This window comes from Rhinolophus ferrumequinum, chromosome 7 (genome assembly GCF_004115265.2).
Source record: "Rhinolophus ferrumequinum isolate MPI-CBG mRhiFer1 chromosome 7, mRhiFer1_v1.p, whole genome shotgun sequence".
NCBI classification, from domain to species: domain Eukaryota; kingdom Metazoa; phylum Chordata; class Mammalia; order Chiroptera; family Rhinolophidae; genus Rhinolophus; species Rhinolophus ferrumequinum.
The window spans coordinates 3322799-3332895 of NC_046290.1; the positions used below are offsets into that span (position 1 = coordinate 3322799).

At 52.0% G+C, this 10097-nt stretch overlaps 1 protein-coding gene across 1 annotated transcript in view; it reads left to right on the forward strand.

Annotated features, from left to right (window-relative positions):
- The window catches only part of ADAMTS16 (ADAM metallopeptidase with thrombospondin type 1 motif 16), a 132506-nt gene extending 123325 nt beyond the window's left edge, over nucleotides 1-9181 (forward strand). The window contains exons 22-23 of the mRNA XM_033110716.1: nucleotides 7140-7287; nucleotides 8052-9181. Coding sequence (XP_032966607.1) covers nucleotides 7140-7287; nucleotides 8052-8167 — 264 coding nt within the window. The 3' untranslated portion in view covers nucleotides 8168-9181. The remainder of the gene's footprint in view (nucleotides 1-7139; nucleotides 7288-8051) is intronic.
- The last annotated feature ends 916 nt before the right edge of the window (nucleotides 9182-10097 follow it).

Here is a 10097-nt window from a genome sequence, read left to right on the forward strand (position 1 = left end):
AAGCATCCTGCTGCTCCTGACTCATGAATCCTTCCAGCAGCCCTATGAGGGAGGGAAACATTACCACCCCCATTTCATAGATGAGGAAACTGAGGCACAGTGAGTCTAGGGAGAGGCAGAAGCTGGCCCGCTCAGTGGGGTCCACAGGCATCATGTGATTTCAGCCCATAATTGCCATGTCTTCTCCTTTGTTCCTCAACATGGTCCTGCCAGCTCAGCCTGGCCCCGAGGATGCCAGGCTATGTCCCACCCCCACTCTGGGCAGTAGGACACAGACTAGGTTGGAACCCAGTGTCATCATGGGCACATGGACAGAACGTTGGCTTTTAAGAAGCAAATGAAAATGATGGTGTGCGCTGCCATGTGCTCTGGTTCCTGCCTCATAAACATGTTGGTCCTTGGCCAGGGTGTCCTGTGTCAGGTAACACTGGCTTCCACACACCCAAAGCCAAATCCTAAGTTAATAAGATACACAGGAGCATGGAGCCACCAAGCTGCCCCATCACAAAGGGTCCTCTCGGCCCCCATGTAGGGCCTTCCATGATGCCAGCAGCTGATCCCAGAGAGCACTGGGTTGGTGTCTGTCCACTGTCACTTCCAAAGGAACTTTCCTGGGTCTTTGTCTCTCCCGCAGAAAACTTCCCAAAAGGTCTGCGCAGTGCCTGGTGCTGTAGGACTACTCAATCGGCAGCCTGTGGGACGGCCCTCCCCGCCCACAGATTCCCTCCCTAGTCAGACTCACGTCCTAGCCAGCCTTTCGTCCACTCACTCACTCACTCTTCGTGCCAAACCTTTCCTGGGAGCTTGCACTGGAATGGGGTAGGGGTGGCTCTGAGCTCTCAGCATAACCAGCCTATCCCATGGAGAGTGGAGGTACCCTCCCAGGGAGCGTGCCATGTACCCCAAGCTCACTGAGGGGGAGGCCCTGGCATCTTGTGCTAAAAGGAAGCATGGACAGAAAACAGACTCTGGAGTGGAGACCCCTCTTGTGCCGGAATCATGCTCTGGTGGTCCTCTAGCCTAGCGAGCCTCAGAGGTCAAGGTCTGGCCACTTGAACATGAGCTGTGAGAAAGCCCATGTGGTCACAAAATAAGCACCAGGACTGCTGTTCACCCAGGCATTGCTTTGTGGCAGGTTTATGCAGAGTATTTACATGTATCTTCTACGTATTTGCATATGTGCACATACATACGTGTATATACATATTATTTGTATATACATGCCCCCGCCCCGTGCCCACCAGGACACCTAGCCCGTGCTCAGAATCAGGAATGTTTGCTGAATGTGCGAGTTGAAAGGAAATACAAATGCAGTAAGTGGCTCAGAGAAGCCATTCGTTCCTCTCCCAGCACACACCTGTCTCAGGTTTTTGTTTCCATCATCCGTCGATGTCGCATGCTCTGTTGAGAGACCCATGTGTCATGGCGTCATCTTTAAAGTCCAAAGGAAACCCTGGCTCGCCAGCCACATGCTTCCTACTTGCTTGCCCATGACTGAATGCGAAACAGACACCCATGTCATGTGGCTGGGGTGCGTCAGCGTGCATGCGTGTGTGTGTCTGCGTGCACGCACTCACGCGCCTGGTCATCGAGGCCGTTCCCCGAGTGTGTGCGCCTCATCTGGTGGGGGTGGAGAGCTCCCGAGAAGGCATGGCATGCAACCTGACAAGCTCACTAAGGGTCGTCCTAGGCAGGCTGCCGTGTCGCCAGCCCACAGGGACCAATAACTCACTTTGATGTGTGTAAGTGTTTGTTAAGGATTTAGAATTGCTGCTGTTGGCCTGCCACTGGGCAGGCCACTCCATAGAAAAGATGGCACTTGTCTGACCACCTGTCCTGGAAGAGACATCAGTGTCCAGCCCTGGGCACCAGTGTTCAAGAGGGGCAGGTCCTTGCTGAGCACGCCAGCCAGGGTCCAGGCATGAGAGGCGACAGGAAGACTGGGCTGAGGGACCCAGTGTAACCGCACGTGCCTAGCCAGACTGGACCAGGGGCCCCTGACTGACCGGCTCTCCCACCACCTGAGTCCCTCCTCACATGTTTCCATGTCCTCCCAGCGTGAGCCTGTCTCCACCTGGAGGACCCCATCCATGCTTTATGGCCCATCTTTAATCTGTCCAGATGCAACGTCCCTTTCCTGAGCCCCTTTCCTGAGCCCCCCTCCAACGTGCTGCTGCACATGATTCCTCTCAGGAGGGGCACCCCACCATGCTCACGGACGATGTCCTGCACTGAACTGTGTCCCCAAAACTCATGTCCACCCAGGGTCTCAGAATGTGACTTTAATCAGAAAAAGGGCCCTTGCAGACGGAGTCAGCTAAGATGAGGCCACCATGGGTTATGGTGGACCCTGAACGCTGTGACTGGAGTCTTTATGAGGCCGTGTGAGGACAGACTCATGCTGGGTACAGGCCACGTGCAGCAAGCAGACCTGGGAGAGAAGCAGCACGGTGCCCGGTCGCCAGCAGGCCCAGCCTCTGGGAAATGCATGACGAGACCCTCCCTCGGAACCCCCACATGGAGCTACTCTGCCGGTACCTTGATTTCAGACTTCTGGCCTCCTGAACTGTGAGACTTGTTTCTGTCATTTCAAGCCACCCCGTTTGTGGTCGTTTGTCACTGCAGCCCCAAAGAACTCATACTGGTAGTTATTTGTGTCCTGGTCCTATTGTGTTTCTTCCCAACCCCCAGAAGGTGGGCTCTAGGATGCAAGAGCTGTGACTTATTTCACTTCACATTCCTCATAGGCCAGCCCTGGGCTACAAGGACAGGTGGACAGTAGGAGCTGAACATGACAATACCATGTCACCACCGGCCTTCTCTAGCAGGGAAACATGGGGCTTGCAGGGGAGACGCAGTCCCCTGATGCCAGGGGCCACCGAGGTGAGAGGCTGCTGGCCCTTCCACTCTTGGCTCTGCCAGCCGGGATCACCCTTGGTCTGCATGCAGCCATCCTCAGGAGGCCACCACACCCTGAGTCACAGTCCTGTCACGTAAGCCCAGCCCTGACGGGGAAACACGTGAACAGCTGTGACAGAGCAATAATTACACATCATTAGTACCTTTAAGCCCACAGGAAACAAACAGAAATATGTATCAGAAGCAATTAAATCCATTATGGAATCTTTTTCAGTATTAGCTAAACTTTCACTAGAATAAAATTAGTTTAAAACTCCCTCTAAACCATCTCCCTGCCTCATTCTGTTGGAGCCCTAGCTGTATCTCTGTGGGCCTGGGGTTGGCTACTTATCAGCCAGCATCTTGAAAAACCCGTGACATCCCAGTCCTGCCGCCGCCATTCCTCTGGTGTCTCGACTCGCTCCTGGTCCCGTTGTCTGAGTTCTGCAGAAGGACCCTCAGTCCCTGGACAGGAAGACGGACACCTCCCACAGACCCTTGGCTGAGGTCCCAGCTCCACTTTGGTTCCGGTTGTCTGCAAACCCGATGTAGCTGCTTCATTTAGGAATGTATGAACCCCTCTTTAAAAGGTATTCAACTTAGAAGTCCTTTAATTTAACTTATTGGAGCAAGGACATTTTAATTATATCCTTTCCAAGCATTTCCTATTTTAAGTTGACAAAAAGTATCAATAGATGTGAACTTTTCCCTTTGGTTTTCTTCTGAGTGCTGTGTTTCCAGCGAGATGACATATAGGCGAGCTAAGGAGCTGAGTCGAGCTGTTTTGTGGCTGCCAGGCTAGCATTCACCCCACTCTGCTCAATTCAGAGACTCCAGGCAAATTTACAAAGAGGAATATGGGTTATCAGTATTTAGAAAAGAAGCATAACACCTAAAATATGTCTGCAGTAGCTTTCACCACTCCGAAATAATCCATTTGTCTAATAAGTGGTTTTTGTAATAACACTGCCTGAAGCTTTTATCCATTGTGACTCATCTGTTATGCTGTGAGACTTTAACTTTTGGGGTTCATAACTCAAAGGGCTGTGTCTGCCGTGAGCACTCTCTCCCACAGAGACTGTGGGAAATTGTCAGGCTGTAATGAATGGCCAGAGACTGGCTGAACTTTGCCTCCCCGACAGGTTTATTCTTGTAACAGTTTAAAGACCCCAGTTTCCATTATTTGATCTGCAGGGTTTCTATTGATTTAAATGGCTTTGGGTATCATCACATTTACTGGTTTGTCGCTTGCTTGGACTGATTTAAATTATATGAGTCACTTGGGCTTAGAGACCAGTGGTTCACACACTCATTGGTCTGGGAATGGCTGAAGTGGGGATACCTGTTGGCCTTTGTGTCCGACTGAAGGACAAAGTGACCCCCGAGGCCACACGGGAAAAGTTTCAGTCCCTTTACAAGAAACCTTGTTTAAATGCCCGCAGTCATCACAAATATTGGCGCTAGACTAAGTGCGACTGAAGTCAGTTCTGGAAAGAGCAGGGAAGGAAAGGGCATGTGCGGTACAGTTCTGAGCACCAGAGCTCTGGCCCGACCCACAGCACTGCAGCACTGTCAGGAATGCTGGTTCCTGGGCTCCAGACCTGCTGAGGCTCGAGGCCTGGGCGGGTCCCAGCGCTCTTTAACAAGCCCTGGTGTGACGCACAGACATGCGAGAACTGCTGCTCTGGAGTGAAGCCAACAGGAAGGAGGTCCGGACAGGCGGCCCGGCCATTGTCACTGGCCGTAAGCCACTGACCAGCTAGACGTGCAGGCCACTGTCACCACACAGCACGCTGGCCTCCTCTGTCCTGCCGTCAGGAGGAGGGGTTACCTGAGACGCTTAGGTTAATCCCATGAAGCTGACGAAGAAGCCACACGTGTGACTTACATGGCCATGTCCTCGTGTCCCTTCTCACTGAGTGTCATTTCCCCAAAGGTGCCGGCCATATGACTTGTCCCTACACCTACTGTCCTCCCACCCCTCCATGTCTCCACCCCAGGAGTCTGCTCTGTCGCCAAGGGCTCCGGGTGCTTTTTAGGATCCATCCGCTTCCAAAGCGCAGACTCAGTTGACATTCTGGAACGTGAATTCCGAACACCAGTGCTGAGGTTTCAGCCATTACATCCGAGATATTGATGAACAGCTCGCATGTATGTTTTTCTTCCCAGGAAGAAAAGTGGGGACTGCAGACCCTGGGGGAGATTCTGGGGGCGGCAGGGGCGCAGGGAGTCGGCACCGTGGACAGACGCTGGCTGTGCCCTGCTGCGTGCCAGGACCGTGCCCTGAGAAGGAGGGGCGGGCTGCCTGTGCTCACCACTCAGTGTGCAGTGCCTAGGACACTACCTGCCATGGGAGGCGAGGGACTTCTATTTGTGAATAGGTGAATTCATGACAAAAAGAATCAAACCACGCATTAATTCTTTGGGCACTGTTTACGTGATGACAAATGGTGGCCAGGTCTCCAGATTTCTAATTGAGGCATAATACCGTTATCAAGAATGGAATTCTGCCCCAACTGCTGACTAAGAAGGAATCCAGCTCATGAGGTAGAGGCCTTGTCAACACCTACAGGGGTGGATGTGACTGAGGAGACCTGTGAACTGCCGTCCTGTGCTGTGAGCTGACAGGCTCTGAAACAGTGCACAGAGGTGGACGTGACCGACGAGACCTGGAGCCAACCAGGGGGCCCTGCTCGCTCTATCTGAGTCCTGCTCACCTAAACCTAAAGGCCTTTCATCGTGAGAGACCGCAAGCATTTATCGAGATAAGAATGGCTTCGGGACACATCGAATCAGGCAGAAGCCCAACTAGTGTTCGATCAGGAGACAAAGGCAATGCTGTTTATGACAAACTCAAGGACAGCGAGTGAATCCATAGAAGGAAGACACTTCTAGCCACAACGTAACCCAGAGATGTTCGTTAATGCTTATAATTTTTAGTCTGGTAGTCGTCAGTCCAGGAGTCCTAATGTCTGTTTTCTTGTTATCTTTGCAAATAGTTCTCCAGGCACAATGTTGCTTTTGGCCAGCCCTGAGGTTATTTTGCTCTGTCTTAATATTCCAGAGATGGGAGGCGTAAGACGTGCACGGCAGTTCCTCTGGGATGACAGCTCCAGCTCCATTCTAAAGTGGTTCCCTTTATGTTTTGTTTTGTTTTGTTTTGTTTTGTTTTGTTTTGTTAATAGTCCCTGCCCCCATGGCATTTATAGAGCACTTTGCACGGCTGCCCGTTGCAGCAGGTCCCAAGTAAGCAGGTAGGAAAGCAGCTGTCTGCTTCCTCTCAGGCTGCTCCGGACTGTGGAAAAACAGCCCCAGGCTGGGCCTTCACGCACCAGAATGGGTTTCTGGTACACCGTCCTGTGACTTTTGGCAAGCAGACTGAGTCATGTGTGTCCCACTGTTGACCAGCTTCATTCTTGCCTTGTAAAGCAACCACTGCGCTGAACCAATGCCCCAGGACGTTCCAAATGTCACCTGACCCCATCTTCTGCAGGCGCTCCTTAACTGCCCGCATTCTTGGCAGTTTTTAACTCATAGCTTCGTGGCGACTCTGAGTAGCTTTCCTTCTGGACAGATTAATTGTTGCGGTGCTGGGTTCCTCCATCTCTCTGATCGCCTATCTCCTGATTTCTTTTTTGCCTGCGCTTGACCTCACCTGGCCCCACTCACATGTTCCATGGTGTGTGCGCCCCATGAGCTCATGGAAGGTGCCCTGTCTGTACTACAGTGTTCCCAGCTCTGCTGTGCTCACGCCTTAGAGCATGAGGCCTCGGCATCAGACAGCAACACCCTTGAGAGGAGGAAGAAGCCGTACACAGTGAACCCAGAACTGGTGTTCCCACCTCCAGGCATCCAGCATCCGTGAACGTGGGGCTTCAGGGGGCTTACTGTTATCTGGCCTCTGTGAGAGTTGGCTTGTCACGAGCACCAGAAGGGGTGGCTCGCTGATGGCATCCAGGAAGGGCACTGTTTGCTTCATGTCAGACTCACAGCCTGGACAAAGTCCAGGAAACAGGTCTGTGTCCCCAAATGTGCGCCCATTTCCTGATGTCCATCAGACCATAGGTGACTCAAGAACATTCTAGACTTCTGGGCAATTCTCCCCTCTGTGCATACCTGGGATTAATCCAGAATCTGGCCAGCCACCCACAATTGTAGAGAGACCACCTTGAGGAGTCTGGGGGAGGGGGTACCCCGAAAACCCAGTAGCCCTGGGTGACTCATGCATGTGTTTTTTGCAGTGCACAGCCAGCTGTGGAGGTGGCGTGCAGACCAGGTCTGTGCAGTGCCTGGCTGGGGGCCGGCCAGCCGTGGGCTGCTTCGTGCACCAGAAGCCTGCAGCCTCCCTGGCCTGCAACACTCACTTCTGCCCCATCACAGGGAAGAAAGGTGAGTGGCTAGAGCCCCTGGGCTTTACCTTGGCATGTCCTGGTGAGGCCCTCATGTTTCTGGAGTGGTTCCTCACAGGGCCTGAGGAAGTGGGGAGCCCAGAGGTTGGGTCCAGGGTGCCCAGAGGTTGTAGCTGTTGCACCTCTTCTCATCTTTTTTCGCTTCTTCCCATTTTCCCATGAAATGGCCCTCATTTCTCACACCTCCCCCAAAATGACATCGATGGGGGTGAAATAATTCTAGTTGTAAGAAAACATGATGTCTTTTAACTTTATTCAGTGTCACTCACTTTATTCAGAGGAGGCAATTTTAAATAAAGCATCTTTCCCCCCTAAGCCCACTTACTCATTGGGTGCTCCCTGAATGCCATCAACCCTCAAACGCCTCAGGAATTTGCAGAGACCGAGAGCCTGTCTGCTGTGGCTTCTCCGAGAGGAGATGGAACTTGGGACAGCGAGTGGATTGGCGCAATCAGAATTAGACGACTGAAGTGCTATCCCCAGAGGGCCCGTTGTCTCGGGTGGACGAGTGGCTCAGATTAGCACAAAAAGATGAAAATTTCAGTTTTGCAGGGACCTTCTAAGAAGGGCCTTATAAAAACAGGATGTTCCACGTGGCCCCATTTCACCTTAATAGCCATCCCCTCACCCCCTTGGCAGCTTCAAGGCAACAACAAATTTACCTTGCTTTGCCATCAGTTATCAGCTGGTGGCACCAGACATGACGTGGGGGTGTTGACTAATGTGGAGTTTGCTCGCTTCCAGACGCCGTCTGCAAGGACCACCTGCACTGGTGCACCCTGGCGCCCCAGCACGGGATGTGCAGCCACCAGTTCTATGACCAGCAATGTTGCGAGACTTGCTCCAAGTCCAACCTGTGAGTCAGTTGGGGCCGCCTCCCAGGGCCAAGAAAACCCCTGTTTTCAGCACCCGTGAGCTGTCCAGTCCACATCAGAATGCGTCCAAGGAAGATGGAAGCCGGAAGAAAAACTGTTAGGCTCGTTGACGTGTGTGTGTGTGTGTGTGTGTGCACGTGCACACCTGTGTACACAGAAGCACACGCTCTCGTGCTGCGTTGGGACCTGGAGCGAGGCAGCCACCCACCCTGCAGGATGGGAGCAGTGCTCACTGTCGTTTGTATTTCAGCAAAATCAAGTCAGAAAGAGAGGCAGGGCTGAACTTGCTAAACGTTAAATGCCTGGTGCTTTGTAAAAAGAAGGAAAGGCCACGAAATTAGAAATAAATACAAAATACCTGCCGTGTAGTACGCTGGCCTCCCTCCCCACCGTAGAGGCCCCACCCACATGAGGTCAGGACCAACTGGCCTCCTAGCAGAAGCAGCACGTGGCCAGGACAGCTCTTGGATGTGTCCCCAGGGCCCCCTCTTCCTGGCCAGCAACCGATCTGCTCTTCGAAGGGACTCAGTGCCAAGACAAGTGCTGGGTGTCCTCTGTCAGGGGCACCTGCCTACCCTAGAGAGGCTGGACTACGTCCTGGTGTGTTGGACTTTGCCGCTGGAAACAGGAAAACAAAATCCTTACTGAGGTGCTTCTATCCCTTTCAGACTTGTGTGCTGGAGGAGAGAATTTTGTATTTTATCTTTCTGTTATTTACAAGTGAGTGTACCTATTCGAACCCATGTCTTCATGGTTTCCTTTTTTAAAGGACAGAATTACAGGTTATTCCAGAATTGGAAAATTTCCAGTTACACCAAAACCCTGCTGTCCTTGGGAGGGGTGTGGTGGTCCTTCTTGCACAGACGTAGAACCCAGTGTTTCATTTTTGCGCAGTGTGGGGTTTTTGTTTTTTTTCTTAAATGTTGGTTGTTTTTGTAAGCCCCATTCAGAAAGAAGGCCCCAATATCCTCTATCAACACTGGTGCTGCTTTAGTTCTCCTTTCCCACAATGCAGCTCCATTCGGAATGGGCACCTGAATATTTATATTTGCTGAAGTTTTATAATAAATTCTATATGGTACAACGTGCCTGTGAACTGCTCATGAGTCTTTGTGAGGTTCGCGTCTGCGAGGCAAAGGCTGGCCAGCGACTGGACAGCTGTCCCAGAGAAATGGGGCTCGAGCACTAATAGAAAGTGCTGGAACAGGTCTGAGGAGAAAGTGTCCCAAATGAGGGGGCTCAGGGTGGACAGCTTGTGACCAGGAATGGTGGCTGCCAGTGTGGGAATGGGCAGTGCCCCTGGGGCCACCCAGCCTGGTGACCACGTTTGTTGTGGCGTCCACAGCAATCTTAGCACTGTAGGTGTGGCCTCCATGGGTGGTGCCACAGTAAGAGGCAGACCCTGACCCTGGGATCCCTGCTTTATTAGTCAGGATTCTCTAGAGAAATAGAACCAATAGGCTATATAGAGACAGAGAAGGAGAGGTTTATTTTAAGGAACTAGGGGCTGCCATGTCCAAAATCTGCAAGGCAGGTGGCAGTAAGGACACTCAGGTGACAGTTGGTGCTGCAGGCCAGGGTATGAGTTCCTCCTTCTCAGGGAAACGTCAGTCTTTGCTCTGTGGCCTTCTACTGATTGTGTGAGACCCACCCACCCGCATTATGAGAGTAATCTGCTGTCCTCAGAGTCTACTTACTGATTTAAATGTTAAATGCTGACCACATGTAAAATACACCTTCACAGCAACATCGAGTCTGGTGTTTGACTAAGCAAATGGACATCATTGTCACCAAGCCAAATTCACACATAAAACTAACCCTCACACCCCTGCCTGCCCATTGGCCTGGATTCAACTGGCACTAACTGGGGCCCCCAGAGAAGCTGCTGCCACTCCTGGGATTAGAATGGACCCCT